Source organism: Prosopis cineraria, unplaced genomic scaffold (genome assembly GCF_029017545.1).
Source record: "Prosopis cineraria cultivar Desert tree isolate PC_DT_omini unplaced genomic scaffold, ASM2901754v1 PC8, whole genome shotgun sequence".
Lineage (NCBI taxonomy): Eukaryota > Viridiplantae > Streptophyta > Magnoliopsida > Fabales > Fabaceae > Prosopis > Prosopis cineraria.
The window spans coordinates 5,530,770-5,546,235 of record NW_026555339.1 but is presented as its reverse complement, the minus strand read 5'-3'; the positions used below and the strand labels follow the sequence as shown (position 1 = coordinate 5,546,235).

General features: G+C 36.7%; 2 protein-coding genes across 3 annotated transcripts; one reads left to right on the top strand and one right to left on the bottom strand.

The window, feature by feature from the left end:
• Positions 1-305: 305 nt before the first annotated feature.
• LOC129317099 (uncharacterized) lies at positions 306-5,616 on the bottom strand. 2 transcript variants are annotated; one of them, XM_054961434.1, is made up of 8 exons: positions 4,087-5,616; positions 3,259-3,923; positions 3,001-3,062; positions 2,779-2,835; positions 2,578-2,695; positions 2,068-2,469; positions 1,822-1,941; positions 306-1,595 (listed from the first exon to the last, which is right to left on the bottom strand). In XM_054961434.1, the coding sequence occupies exons 1-8, from the start codon at positions 5,489-5,491 to the stop codon at positions 678-680; spliced, it is 3,747 nt and encodes a 1,248-aa protein (XP_054817409.1). In that variant the 5' UTR covers positions 5,492-5,616; the 3' UTR covers positions 306-677. The 2 variants fall into 2 exon arrangements, with proteins under 2 accessions (XP_054817409.1, XP_054817408.1); XM_054961433.1 differs by having other exon boundaries at positions 2,578-2,835; positions 3,001-3,923.
• Positions 5,617-8,610: 2,994 nt separating this feature from the next.
• Positions 8,611-15,423, top strand: LOC129318221 (ATP-dependent zinc metalloprotease FTSH 7, chloroplastic-like). The gene is made up of 12 exons (XM_054962866.1): positions 8,611-9,717; positions 10,268-10,333; positions 10,432-10,566; positions 10,660-10,911; positions 11,004-11,090; positions 11,178-11,291; positions 11,403-11,527; positions 11,619-11,727; positions 12,750-12,875; positions 13,531-13,854; positions 13,932-14,055; positions 14,853-15,423. The coding sequence occupies exons 1-12, from the start codon at positions 8,821-8,823 to the stop codon at positions 14,972-14,974; spliced, it is 2,481 nt and encodes an 826-aa protein (XP_054818841.1). The 5' UTR covers positions 8,611-8,820; the 3' UTR covers positions 14,975-15,423.
• The last annotated feature ends 43 nt before the right edge of the window (positions 15,424-15,466 follow it).

Below are 15,466 nucleotides of genomic sequence, written 5' to 3'. Positions count from 1 at the left end.
ATTGTAAAACAATTTGTTTTGAAACTAGTCATTCTTTCGTCACATGGACAATCAAATTTCAGAAGTTTTTGTTTCTGACAGTGTCAACTTTCATCTTCATCATGGAAAGATTGGCAGGAGAGTATATTCAGCAGTATACATCTTTGACATGGACTAGAAGGAAAATTAATTCCAAGAAGATATATGTGTAAAAGCTGGAGAATACGGGACAAATGGTATAGCTGATTATGTTCTTTGGTCTACCAAAATCTCTTGTGCTATAAAGAGAGAGAAGAAAATTAAGAAAACCTGAATGGTCTTTTCATTGATCATTTTACATTCATAAAATGGAAAACAAGAAACTCATGGGAAATGGTGAAGATCATTTACAAATAAGAGGAATCTGACACCTACAAGGAACTCTTGTGTTATTATTTGCATCTTACATTTTATGTGGGGGATATGAGCCTGGTGTGACTAGTAATAGAATAATATACAACTCTCTTTGACGTCTTCCTTATTGTTGATTTCTTCACTGGTCTTTTTCTTGCTTTGCACATCACTAACTTCTTCGAAGCTATCATTGAGCTCATCTGGCTTTGTTGGCGTGTTATTATTTAACATTTTTCTGATTTCTTCCACATTGCTCATTTCTGAATTATTCTTCTCTGGCTCACTTTGTACTTTACTCACTTCTCCTAAGTTATCACATTGCCTGAATTCTCGTTGATTTCTTCCTTGTTGCCCATGTATGGATCATTCTTCTTTAGCTCACTTTGTGCTTTACTCACTTCTTCAAAGCTATCATTTGGTTTATTTGTCTTCGTTGGGGTGTCATGGTTGAGCTGCTCTTTGATTCCTTCCTTGTTGTTGGTTTCTAGATCATTCTTCTCATACGCACTTGGCATTTCACTCACTCCTTCCAAGTTCTGATTTGTCTTATCTAGCTTTGTTGGGGTGTCATTCTTCAACTCCTCTTTGATTTCTTCCTTGTTACTGTTTTTTAGATCATTCTTCTTAGACTCACTTTGTGATTCATGCACTTCTTCTGAGCTATCATTTGTCTCATCTAGCTTTGTTGGGGTGTCATTTTTTAATTTCTCTTTGATTTTTGCATCATTCTTCATTGACTCACTTTGCTCATTCCTTTCTTCTTCTGAGCTATCATTCAACATGCTTGGCTTTTGTGGAATTTCATTCTTCAATTTCCCTTTTATTCCCTCCTCATTGTGACCCTTCTTTGATTCACTATGCATATTGCAAACTTCTTCTAAATTGAAAGTTGGCTTTTTTGGCTTTGGTAGGTCAGCATCTGCAAGTTGAGCTAACTTTACATCCATTTGGACACTACCTATGGTTGTTGGAATACCAATATTCTCATTTACTTTTGAAGAACTCGATGTTACTTCATCATTATCAACTACTAATTTATTGTTGATTTCCTCCATAGCTTTCATTTGATCTGAAGTAAGGGATTGTATAGAATCATCTTGTCTAAGTACCGATGCTGATTTGTCTTCACTACTCTCACCATTCTTAAACTTCTCCTGTCCTGCATCATTCTTCTTGCCAGAGATTTTTTCATCCACGAGATTCTCATAAGGATCGGCAAGCTCCTAGTCAATTGAAAAAAAGGGCAAGTTAGATCATCAAGCTTTTCTGTTATTGTTCTTAGAGGGAAACTAGGTTAGGTTATATGATTGATCAAAAAGATGTGATCTCCTTCTCTCTCTCTTATTTTGGTGAATGCGCCAAATATAAAAAATTTCATTAGATGAACTCAACCAAGATGAAAATGATATGGGAAGAATGACAGTTCATAAGACATTAACTATATTATACCATGCTTTTGGACATGATTAACAAGTCATTCTCCTTCCTATCCTCATCGTCATAGACTAATTTGCCCGATTTTCTTGGGCTGTTGTAATCATCGGTCGCTGTTGATGGGCAAGATGGTTCCTGTCCATTAGGTATAGTTATTAATTTTCCATCTTGTCTTGCAATTATATTGAAGTAGTAATATGTCAATGATTTGTAAATTTATGAGAATAGAAAAAAACCATAATTTTCTATGACAAGTCAAACCTGAAAATCACAGGACACACTAGTATGTGTTTGGGTAATTGGATCAATAGACAGAGGCTGCATAATAGGAGGTATAATGTTGGAATGAAGTTTACTATTTGGAGGTTCTCGTGCCATGTCTTCTATATTCAATAATGGAACCTCTGTGCTAATATGTTGATTACAAGAAGATAAAGAAACATGATCCACAAAGGTCTTCTCAGGGGACAAAGATCTTAGTGAAAGGGATGAAAGTGTGTTTATAGACACAGCGTCGATTGATTCGTGATGTTGATGCACAACTGGTGGCCCTAGATCTTCATTTCTATTTGAGTTCTCTGTGTCAGTGGCTGATAAATCATTCACATGATGATCCAGAACTTGTACTTCAATTTTTGAATTCTCTGAAAGGTTTTGCCTTTCCTGTTGAGAAGCAAAATTTTTATAAACTGTAGTGCACTAAATTAGTAAAGGGTAAACTATAATTCACTCTACAATTGGCCTAAACTTAATGTCACCCTAATGACTTACCTCTGGCTTTTCTGCTTGTGATTCATGAGGTGGATAATCCACAAACCTACTAATAAGTAAATTTGAAGAATTTGGAGTCTGTGTTGCATGAGTTTCCACCTCATTGTTTTTCATATCACTGAAAACATTATAATCATAATTGATTTTTTCATGAGTTGGAGTGTCCCCATGAGAATCAGATGTTGAGGAGGGTGAACTCACATGATGATCCACAATTTGTGCTTCAGTTTCTGAATTTCTTGAAAGGCTTTGCCTAACCTGTTGAGCAGTAATATTTATAAAAAATGAAAACTTATGCTTCTTGTCTTCTAAGCCAGATCAAATGGTAGTTTAGTTTCAAACCAAACAGTGCAGTAAATAAATGATAGATAACGGTTAACATTAATTTGGCGTAAAATTCACTTTGTCACAACAGTGACTTACCTCTCTCCTTTCAAATTGTGTTTCACGAGATAGATGATCCACAGACCTACCAATAAGAAAATCTGAAGGATGTGTTACTTGAGTTTCAGCCTTATCTTTTCTTATATCACTGAAAAAGTTGTAATCATAATTGATTTTCCCAAGAGTTGGACTGTCCCCATAAAAGTCAGATGTTGAGGAGAGTGAACTCACATCTATAACATCTTCTACTTTTTGCAACAAATAGATGGAACTGCTCTTTGGGCTGTTATTGCTCACCTCTGCAATATCCTTATCACCAGCTCTTAAATTGATAGAGATTGGCCCTAAATCATCACTCTTAGGAGAAAGAACAGTCTCTTTATCAATGTCCCCATCAAACAACACAGATTCTCCATCTATTGTGAGTGTTGTTGGCGATCCTATCTCTGAGAACTCCACTTGTAAGTCAGAAGCAATTGAACATGTTGGCTCATGAAAGATGCATCTATCTGGGAAAGGCATGTCCTCCTGGTTCTTACTGGTTGGATATGAAAGTGAGTTAAGTGGTGCCTCACAAATAGCAGTACCAGTAGCTATGGGGAAGTTTAGGAACTTCTTATTAATAGGCTTATGATGAGTTTTTGATTCTTCTGGCTTCTCTAAAACTCCAAAACTGCCATTATTTGAGACATTGTGATCGATTTCAACAAACCCATGGTTGTTATTTTCCACGAAGCCTGACTCAACTTTGACATCTGAGAAGGATTTTTGTACTTGAGCATTCACCAGTTTCTTCCATCTCAGGCCAAATATATCAGTTTTGCTTTTAGCGTTCTCTTGGTCTGTTGTTTCAAATTTGACTAACAGGGGTTTGGGAGCTTTAACTCCAGTACTGACACCAGCACCAGCATCATTGCTTTTGGAGAACAATTTTTCTATTATCAGGTCATGGTTTCCCTTGTCTGCAAGAGTGAAACACACCTAATTTACATAATTTTTTTTAACCCGAATACATAATGTACAAAGTTTGCATTTAATTCAATCATTATGTATAATATAAAAACTCTAATAAACTGTCCTATTTATGAATCATAAACTACAGCTCATTTTTTAGAGTTATTGTACCAGGAAGTCTTTTGAACCTGTCTGAAAACCTCCTTCCGTTGATGAAGAAAGGGTATGACTCTTCATCAAATTGTAAAGAAGCTGCCCCATAACTGAAGCTTTCGTGTCTACAAAATGTCATGTCCTTCGATATGAATTCTTGGTGGAAGCTATCTCCTGTGAGATTTGGTTTCTCTTCTGAAGCATCGTATGGAAGATCAAAAGGGTTTCGTGAGGGTCGTAGAGCCGACGGAGCTGACCCAGGTATCTCTAATCCTTCAATCCCTCCATAATTCCTTGGTGAGTTTAATGGGTCCATTCTTGTGATGTTTAGAGGAGCCATCCGGCTCGGAGAAGTTCTTAAATCGGTCAGACTTTGCTCCATCTGTATCTTCATTTGTTGTCTTGCTCTTCTTCTCGCTATCAGACTCTCCAGCCTTCGGTTTCTCTCAATCTCTAAAATACCTAGATCCATCAAGTTTTTTCGATCATCCTTCGACCATTCCACTGGTTTGTTCATTTCCTCTTGCAATTCTTCTTCATCTTGCGATTCTTCTCCCTCTCCTACTCCTTCCTCCTCCTCCTCTTTGTTTCTTTCCTCCATGTCTTCTCTCTCGAACGCAGGCCTGCCACTACAAACATCTGATTTGTTATTTTGTTGATTTGAATCAGATGTTTTAACTTGATCACTAATTAAAGACTCGAATTCCAAGGGCGAGACTTGTGCATAGGTATTCTGGGATTTTCCTGCATGATCGGAAGAACTTTCTTCTTTCTCAAACGTAAGTCTGTCTCTACAACCATCTGATTTGTTATTTAGTTGATCAGAATTATAAGCTATAACTCGCTCACTAATCAAAGTTTCAGATTGTAAGGGCGAAATTTGTGCATTCGTGTCCTGCAATTTTTCTGCAAAATTGGAGGAATTCTCTTCATTCTCACTAGATTTAGCATATTTCTTCTCGGAATCGTAACTTTGTATTGTTGATGATTCCTTGCCTTGTGCTTCTAGAACAACATCTTGCACATCCCATTTCTTATCTGTGAAATTTCGCCTTCTGCTCGTAGCATTTCTAGGCAAATAGTTTCTTTCGAGAAGCATGTCACATTTCTCATAACCAGGTAATTTATGAAGTTGCTTTTCAATTTCTTTCGACTTTCCTTTCTTCTCATCCTTTTTGACATAACTGAGAAGGCCTTCCTCAGAACTCCAAAAGATTCTTACAAAAATGGCTGTACAGACCAGAAATGGGGACAAATACACTAGGAAGTGATAAATGTAAGAGAGGAATAAATATAGGATGCACAAGATTAATAAAACACCAGAAATTAACGGGTGTCTTCTGATGAATGTAAAGCTAGCCTCAATTGAGACCTGAATCATTCTCAAGAAATAAACTATGATTTCTTTGGCATTCAAACCCATCTCTGTTTCTTTGAGTTAATACTCATACAACGATGGAGAACTATATTGGGGGAAACTTAGGCCTCTAATCATTTGAAAACATGTAATTATGGTCATCGTGGTAATAATCGAGGGGTACTGACATGTTTGCTATGGAGGTCCATTGATAAAATTTATGGAGAAACTCTGGTTTTCTGCCATGGAAATATATATTTAGAAAAAGAGGGAGCAGAAATAGAGGTGGGGTTTTGATCAGAAGCTATTGAATTTGAAATGAGTAAATGGAAGTGTTGATGAAGGTGATGAATAAATTATAGTGTTGACCCAAATATCTTCATCTTTTCATAGGAATCCATCAAAAAAGTGAAAAGAAGCAAAACCAACAAATGAAATAAGAGAAAAAGGGTCAACCAGCCTCCAAATCCTGGTAAGCAGTAGGAAATTATTTGATCTTTCCCTCAACATATGGTTAACCGTAGAATCATGAAGTGTTTAGTTCGTCCTTTTTAAGAAAACTTTTTGTTTGGCTGAAAATTTCATAGGATCCACAAATTTAGGAGTTTTGCTATGAATTTTTTTTTAATTACTTTTTGAAGATGATGGGTCGAGAGGGGCCACATTTTCTTAGGGTTCAGAAAAAAGGATTAAGATAGGATATAGGTCAATCAAATGTAAAACTAATATAAATATTTGGCATTACATTTTCATTATGCTCGTAAGCATCATTATTATATTATTTTCTATTTTAGAAAAGTTAAGCCATCTAAATCTAATTGAAACTATCCAAACTAAAAATTTGTATCATATAAATTGTGTATGGTTTTTGAATTCACTTTCTTCATTCAAAAAAATTGTATGTTTTTTTTTTGGACCAAGCCATATCATTTGTGCGTGCGTAAAAGAACACGCCTCCAAACAATTCATAGAATATATATAAGGCCCCAAAGAAGCCATACCACCTAGGATTGAACACTCTGGAGTGGGTATATGAGAAATGGAGAAATATATGCTTGAAGAGAAGGGGGAAAATTATTTGAATGTTATTTTTTAAAATTTTGAATAAATCGTTTCTTATTTTTAAACATTACTAGATAATAGATTAATTAAAAGATTTATATTACGCATGAAATATCTTGGACGTCCATTGAAGGTGGGGAGAAAGAAATCTTTAACATCTAAGAAATTTCTCTTAGATCTAAAGGATATTACATGGCGACACTTGCAAACGACATGATTCATGACTTTTCTTTTATCTGGCCCAAAGATATCTGTGAAGTCTATTCTTTTGACCAGCTTATTTGTGAAGTTTGTGTCAAAGAAAATATCAAAATATATATATCATAAACGCACGAGTCATTGTAAAAAAAAAAGTTTGCGTCTATGTAGGTGTAATTAAAATTTAATATCTCTTGCTTTTAAGATTATGAAATTAACATACTGGGTCATAACCTTCTAGATTTTTACAATCAACTCCTCTACAATTAAAGAAGAAATGGTAGAATGCATGAGAAATGATAATTATTTGATTTGCGTTTGTTTCGCATCAAAAAAATACATGAAAGCACTTGGGGGTGATCATTGGTCCGTTAAAAGATATGAATAGTTAATAATGAAGTTCACTCTCAAAATCAAGCTCCACCATATTTTGAAAGGAGAAACAATTAAAATTATAATATGAATTTGATCCATTTCCTAACTAGAACTTTGGCTTCGTTTGGTATTTAAGAATTGAGAGTAAAGAAATGTAATCAAACATGAAACCCTGGTCTATACTTGTTTGGTGTGACATATTTAGGATTCTTAAGAATCTTGATTCTGCCAAAATCCTTGGAATCAGATTCCCTACTCACTCCTAAAAAATCGGATTCTTTTTCATGGAATCCCATTTTGCCCCCTTCAATATCAACATCATCACCATAGACCTTCAACCTCAAGTTTTTGACAAACCTTCATTGGCAACAACACAAAAAGCTTCTCTAAGTTTGATATTGTTATTTGCTATAGTTTGGTTCAATTTCTTTGTTCCACTACTACCTAGTCCTGATATTCCTTGACCTTGGTTTTGATCTTCATTAGCGACATATCAGGGTCTTTTAGGTTTGAGCTTCTCTACCTCTGTTTCAGCGAAGATTGAGCACAATGTTCATGGTGGCAATAGTCTTCCACTGACCACCTGATTTGCTTAAGTCCGCCATACTTTGCAAGATGACGAATCGCTAGCCCTCTTGATGAGTTATTTTTGGCTTTTTCTGTCTTACTTGTGATGCCACTGTTGTTAGAGCAAAGGCTGAGACTTTACAACGATGTTGAGATCTTATAAGGCTTCATGAAGATGATCGGGGATGGTGGAGTTTTGGTCCTGAGACATGGCTTGAACAGAGGGTGGAGTCTAAAAAAAAAAACTTGGCAATGAATACTTTTTTAGTCATTTAATTTATAAATATGCATACTAAATAATAAATAATACATGAATTCCATTTGTAAACCAAACAAATTTTTATAACCCAATTCTATTTCATTTTTATTTTCAATTCTGATTTCAATTTTAATTTAATTTTATCAAAAATTTTTATATCATACTAAACAAGGCTTTAATCTTTATATTATAGTTTGCATCTTTTTGTATTGGGAGTTGTGTGTGTATGAGTGGTTTTTTTTTTTTTCTTGAGCTTATGTAAGTACTTTTTCTTTAAACCAAAAATGTCAGTTCTCAACCAATATTATAAGAATCAAATGAAACTTATAATATAAACAATTTGAAATTAACCCTATGTAATCGAATAGGGGAGAAATATGCTGAAAATATAAAAAAATAAAAATTTTATACAATTGACGTTGAATTGAACACCAAGAACAAGTCCTTGGGCTGTGCTTGATTGGCTTCACTTCAGAACAAAGCATGTGGCCCTCACGCTCTGCTAAACGTGTGATTCTAATTTGCACGCGAAATTGCGGCAAAATCATTAGGAGATCTCTTCCGTTCCTCTCATTACTCGACACGTGCACTTTCTGGAATGACTTAGATTTTCGCATTCAGTGGGACGCAGCACACAGAATCCTCTCCCGTTCGGCACTGAAGTTAAAAATCCCGAAATAAAAAAATCCCCTCAACCAAGACGCTATGTGCTCGACATGTAAAGTGGACGGTACAGATCTTTCAATTCTCTGTAATCGAACGGCTTCTTCACTTGTCGGATCACCTTGTCTTGCTCTCCATGTGTGTTTCGTCGTCTTCCGATTTTAGCACCATTGGTCTCTGAAATCATATCCCTGAAGCTCGCCTGTATGTATCTTTACGAAGATACGAACGCCCTCAAGTTTTGATTTTTCATATTTCTGGGTCATCCGGAATGTCAGCGTTGGAGTATCTTTCACCGTTAACTTATAGCAAATTCTATCTAAATTCAAATTCGAATTTCTATCATTGGCAAGGATGGGGCTTTTCCCTCCAGAAATCGAGGGTATTTTGCAAGAATTCGAGCTATTCCGTTGTGAATTCCTTGGCTGTTCCGACAAATAGAGCTTACAAGCAAGTTAATTTGTCTCGGAATTCGGATAGGTTAAATTTGTGGGTAGGTTTTGTGAGGAACTGCGGACTCAGAAAGGGTTGTTGTAGCGTTAGAGCTAATGGTCAAGAAAGCGATTCGACGGCCGCGGGTTCGGGTTCCGGTGAGAAGAGTGAAGCAGCGAAAGCCAGTGAGGGTCAAGGGGTCAAGAATTCGCCGACTTCCGGTTCGAATCGGAGGAGGGAGAAACATGGGAGAGGTGGGTGGTGGTGGAATTCTAAGGGAGGGAAGTGGAGATGGCAGCCTATAGTTCAGGCTCAGGAAATTGGAGTTTTGCTTTTGCAATTGGGGATTGTGATTTTCGTTATGCGTTTACTTCGCCCTGGGGTTCCATTACCTGGGTCTGAGCCGAGGACTCCCACTACGTTTGTTAGCGTTCCATACAGCGATTTCTTGAGTAAAATCAACAGTAATCAAGTACAGAAGGTGGAGGTTGATGGGGTCCATATCATGTTTAAATTGAAGTCTGATTTAGGAAGCGTTCAGGATAGTGAAGCTGCGGGGACAAGTAAGTTGCAAGAGTCAGAATCGTTGATTAAGAGTGTTGCTCCAACGAAAAGGATAATTTACACAACAACAAGGCCAAGTGATATAAAAACTCCGTACGAAAAGATGTTGGAAAATGAGGTGGAGTTTGGGTCACCGGATAAACGTTCTGGTGGTTTCTTTAACTCTGCTTTGGTAAGGAAGCTGCATTTGAGACTTGAGAAGCATCTTGTCCTTATATAGAGTTAACCACAGGCGTTGAGATTAATGTTGGAGTAATCAGAAATGTTAGTTTCTAATGGTCTGAACTCTGGAAGTAATTTATACCTGCATTTAACTAATATATCTGAATTTACGTAGAGTATGAGGAGTTTGATGCTGGGACAATTATAAAAAGCTGAGAATTAGATGCTGTATTTTTTGTACAATAAAGACTCCAAACCCAAAAAAAAAAAAAAATCGGAAGGTTTTGATGCTGTTTAACAGAATATTCATTTTGAATCTTGACTTCATGAGGTAGATCTGTCCGTATAAAACCAACTCCTTTTTCACTACTGCTAACTATTCCATCGTGGAGATTGATATCTGGTTACTTTTTACTATGACTGTATAGAATTAGATTGCAGAATGAATAAGGAGCCTGTATTTATATATTTGCTATATCACATTTTCACTATCATCTTTATTTCCTTTAATACTTCATATAGTGTGTTATGCTGACTAAATTATCATGACATATACACAGATAGCCTTGTTCTATGTTGCTGTGCTTGCTGGGCTTCTGCACCGATTCCCTGTGAGCTTTTCTCAGGTGGTAGATTGCTTGCTACATTATCTTCTTGGCATCCAATCCCTCTTTCTGGATGGTTAATTGCAACATTTTCCTGAGTGTTTATATGTTGTGTACAGCATACAGCTGGTCAGATTAGGAACCGGAAACCAGGTACCTCTACTGGTGCAAAGTCATCTGATCAAGGCGAAATTATCACTTTTGCTGATGTTGCTGGTGTTGATGAAGCCAAGGAAGAGTTAGAAGAGATTGTGGTAGGCTGGACTCTCTTCAGCTCATATTGTGCACTTTCAATCTGTAGGCTGTTTTTGAGACTTAACACAGAAATTTACTCATGCAAATGCCAGGAATTTCTTCGAAATCCTGATAGATATATTCGACTTGGTGCTCGTCCTCCTCGGGGTGTTCTCCTGGTGGGTCTTCCTGGAACAGGCAAGACTCTACTAGCTAAGGCTGTGGCTGGGGAAGCTGATGTGCCATTTATAAGTTGTTCTGCTAGTGAGTTTGTGGAGTTATATGTTGGCATGGGTGCCTCCCGTGTGAGAGACCTATTTGCACGGGCAAAAAAGGAGGCTCCATCCATAATATTTATTGATGAGGTAAGAATATGCATTGCCTTGTTTATTGGGATGGTTGAGTTCAACAACTACTTATCAGTACTTAATCAATCAGAGTTTGTTTTGGTATACAGATAGATGCTGTGGCTAAAAGTCGTGATGGCAAATTTCGTATTGTTAGCAATGATGAACGAGAGCAAACCTTAAATCAGTTGCTCACTGTTAGCATCCCTTTGACATAATTTCTTATTTTCTGATTGTGAAGTTATTTGTCACATTGAGGAAAATATCCTAAAATTACTTGACAGGAGATGGATGGGTTTGATAGCAACTCTGCCGTTATTGTTCTTGGCGCAACTAATCGTGCCGATGTTTTAGATGCTGCACTTCGTCGACCAGGAAGATTTGATCGTGTTGTTATGGTTTGTGTTCTAGTTTCAAAATCCCATGTGGTTTTCATTATTGAAATAGGTCATGGCTCCACATATTGTTAGAACAACAAGTGCCTCATTTATTTCCCCATATTTTTTTAGGTGGAAACTCCTGATAGGAATGGAAGAGAATCCATCTTAAAAGTTCATGTTACCAAGAAAGAACTTCCTTTAGCCAAAGATATCGATCTCAGTGACATTGCTGCTATGACCACTGGTTTCACTGGGTAAATGCATTGCTTTCCTTGTCATTCCCATTTCACTTTGAATATGCTAAAGTTGAAATTTTAATCTGAATTATTTCATGCATCATTACAGGGCGGATCTTGCAAACCTTGTAAATGAAGCTGCCCTGCTGGCTGGAAGACAAAACAAAATTGTTGTGGAGAAAATTGATTTTATTCAAGCTGTGGAGAGATCAATAGCTGTAAGTTACGTTTGTTATTCAAGCCAGAATCATTTTATTACTTTTTAACCAGAGGCACGAGACAATTCTTGTTTACAAAATCACCTTTTTTTAATTTCATTCCATTCTATGCACCAAATGCGTCTTAAGTTTAACAGATTTGATTCTGTTGAAAAGAAAATGTCATTAAGGCCAAGCGTCTTAGGTCAACATAGATGTCTTGGCTTCTTTGAGTTAATTCATTCCAGGATTGAATGACATCATCTGAGGTTAAAATGAGGTAGCCACTTCAGAGAGCTTGCCTTTCTAAGACACATGTACATCAGTATGGTGATGATTGAATAGTGAAGAGGAATATATAATGAGCAGAGTTATTCAGAAAGATCAAGCTTAACATGCTTGGATAATGATTTAGCTGTGAGCTTGATTGTCAATGGAAACTACATGGTAGATTATAAGGTATTATAAATAATGGTTATGAGGAGATTCCAACCATAGAATCTGTGCTGTTGTCAGATTATGAAGTCATTCTAACAAAGTGTTGAGGAATCAGATGCATGTCTTATTTGTGAAACTTTACATGGGGAGACAGGGAAAGGGGGGAGGGGGTTCCTATTGCCTGTCTTTTGCCTGTGTCTGTGAAACTCACTTTGAAATTGATTATCACGGGTTATGGCAGTATTATTTGCATGATGGAGCTATTCTTTATAAATTAATAACACCTGCGGGTTCAGATGGCTTATAGTTGACTCAGGTTAGTTGGAAATGTTGTTTCCACAACTGAATAGGTTATTTAACATAGGATGTTTGGCAAAAGGTAATATTTTGCTGATTTTTATATAACTAGTATTCCATTTACTAGTCTTAACCGTTTCTTCATGTATTTAGTTGTTGCATACTCAATGATTTTAGGTCTGACTTCTCTTTCTGCATAGTGGATGAGTTATGTCTAACATGCTATATGGAAAATCTTTGAGTTTCATTAATGCGACACTAGTTTAAAAAAAGCTGGTCAAGAAAATAATCCAACCTACTTTTTTCAGGGCATAGAGAAGAAGACTGCCAAATTGCAGGGTAGTGAGAAGGCTGTAGTTGCGCGACATGAAGCTGGTCATGCTGTTGTAGGTACTGCAGTTGCAAATCTTCTTCCTGGACAGCCACGTGTTGAGGTAAGCCATGGAAGATGCTAGGCTCCTGGCTAAAATGTTGTGTCATTTGTATTGATATTGTGCTTGCATTCTTGTACTTAGCTGTGTCTAACTCTTTTGGGAATCAACACAAAAGAACCGAGCCTGTGCTTGCTGTTGTTCTGATAACTTACAATTTTTGGCCCCATGTTGGATGAATTAGAGATTTATATTATTCAACCTTTGACAATCTTTTATTTATTTTTTATTCTTTTATTTATTTTTAATTAGTTCATGAACAAGAGCTAGGTTTTATGAATAATGTGAAAATTGATATTCATAACATTCGGTTATTATAAACCAAGACTTTTTGAAGGATAGGAGTTTTTACCATGTCACTAAATGCTTTCAGCTTTTGGCTTTCTTCTGAGCAATAGCAACTGAGTTTGGATCACTGTAATCAGGGGTCGTGCTTTATCTTTTTTGTAGATGAGTTTGAGCACTTGAAATATGATGTATTATTTTCTCTGCTTTGCAACACTGTGTATGATTTTTTGGTTATTGCTGCCTGGGTGTACTCGTGGCATGGGTAAATTCTGTCTTTGAAGTTGCTTGTAGTTAAGCTGCTTATCTTATTATTAATTATTTGCTTATTATAGATCTTTCAGCGCCTTACTTTATATCTTTTTGTTATCAGAAACTAAGCATCTTACCAAGGTCGGGAGGGGCCTTGGGCTTTACTTATATTCCTCCAACCAATGAGGATAGATATTTGCTATTCGTTGATGAGTTGCGTGGTCGTCTGGTTACCCTTCTTGGAGGACGTGCTGCAGAAGAAGTTGTTTACTCAGGTAGAGTGTCAACGGGTGCACTTGATGACATTAGGCGAGCGACTGACATGGCATACAAGGCAGTAGCTGAATATGGTCTTAATCAGACCATAGGCCCTGTGTCAATAGCGACTCTTTCTAATGGTGGTATAGATGAGTCTGGAGGAGCAGTTCCTTGGGGAAGGGATCAGGTCCTGCAGTTTATTTACTTCTTTCTTTCTCTTGTTCAATTTCTTTCATACGCTGATTTCAATCTGAACACAAACAGGGGCAACTTGTTGATCTGGTTCAAAGAGAGGTGAAAATGTTGCTGCAGTCTTCTCTGGATGTAGCACTTTCCATTGTGCGAGCTAACCCTACTGTTTTGGAGGGTCTTGGTGCGCAGTTGGAAGGTAATAATCTTTAAGTATTTATTGGTATTTGGTTTGTCATGGTTCAAGCTTGATACTAACAATTAAATGACAAATATATATTTTAATTTAGGACAAATATAACTTTAGGCCGTGACCTTTTTCTTAATTGTTGATTTAGTCCCTTAACTTTGAAATAAAACAACTTAGTCTTTATAATTTTTTGACTCCAAACAACTTAGTCGTTACAGTGTTTTCACTCGGTACAACCCAATCTTTATAATTCCTCGATGTAGTAAACTAGAAGGATTGAGTTGTATTGAGTTAAATGTCAAGGACTAAATCAACAATTCACAGAAAGCTTAAGAACGAAAAGTTGCATTATCCCTTTAATTTAAATGAATGGGTATTGGGTGTATTATTGAGTTCTTTTAACACCATGCTATCTCGGAAATCTTAGGCTAAAATTTTTAAATTCATAGCTGTGGGGATCATTATAATTTGTGAGAGAAACAAGGAATGTATATGGGGTGGTGGGCCAGATGCACTTTCTTTGCTGCAACATCTATGGCCTTTGCTTTTGCGGTTTGTGTCCGGTATCACACCATTAGTTGATATGTGTGTACAAGGTATGGATAATTAGAAGGACATGTTATAGATTCTTATAGATTCAGGTTTTGATCTTTAGATTGTTGTTCAATATATAGGCGCTCTTGCGATGGGATTCCTGATGACCAGGGGATGTGAAAAGCATGCTTCTCATTTGTGTTGTACAATGATGTTGAATCATTCTGTTAGGGCTTATTAATCATGTTATTTTAATAATACTTATTCTTCAGAAAAAGAGAAAGTAGAGGGTGAAGAGCTACAAAAGTGGTTAAGATTGGTGGTTGCACCGACAGAGCTTGCACTCTTTGTCCAAGGCAAGCAAGAGTCTCTTCTCCCTGTGCAGGTATCCTGAAAATTTGACTAGTTGTTTCTCATGCTTGCAATGTGGGGTGAAACCTGGAGTTTCATCTTTGACATACATACATGGCCGAAGCCAGAGAACTTGTCCCCCAGCTAGCATCAGCTTACTCTCACAAGTTTTGTACATTCCTCACTAAGGTAAAACTTGGCGCTAGTTTTAACACATAGCCAGCCTGTTTGTGTTAACTCGCAATTTTCTCAGGCAAGGCCGAGAAGTAAAGATGAAATCATGAAAGAAATACATACATGAGTGCCTCGTCACAGGTTTCATAGCTTGTTGTCGCTTTATCTATTTTCATTACATATTAGCAGATAGTGAAATCTGTTGTATATTGATTATTATTTACGTGATATCCCGCTGTCTGCAATTGTAATTTTTATACAGTTGTATACATCATGATTTTGTGAAATATATAGTACTCTGCTACATGTTTCTCCAAAGTTTTTTTTTTTTTTAACCAATACTAGATGGGACTCCTGTGCA

Coding starts and splice junctions, on each gene's coding strand:
- LOC129317099 (XM_054961433.1), bottom strand. CDS start 5,491: ATGGGTTTGAATGCCAAAGAAATCATAGTTTATTTCTTGAGAATGATT. Junction 2,470..2,577: donor CACAAGCAGAAAAGCCAGAG/GTAAGTCATTAG, acceptor GCTTCTCAACAG/GAAAGGCAAAACCTTTCAGA. Junction 1,596..1,821: donor TAATCATGTCCAAAAGCATG/GTATAATATAGT, acceptor TCAATTGACTAG/GAGCTTGCCGATCCTTATGA.
- LOC129318221 (XM_054962866.1), top strand. CDS start 8,821: ATGTCAGCGTTGGAGTATCTTTCACCGTTAACTTATAGCAAATTCTAT. Junction 11,292..11,402: donor GATTTGATCGTGTTGTTATG/GTTTGTGTTCTA, acceptor ATATTTTTTTAG/GTGGAAACTCCTGATAGGAA. Junction 12,876..13,530: donor CTGGACAGCCACGTGTTGAG/GTAAGCCATGGA, acceptor TTTTGTTATCAG/AAACTAAGCATCTTACCAAG.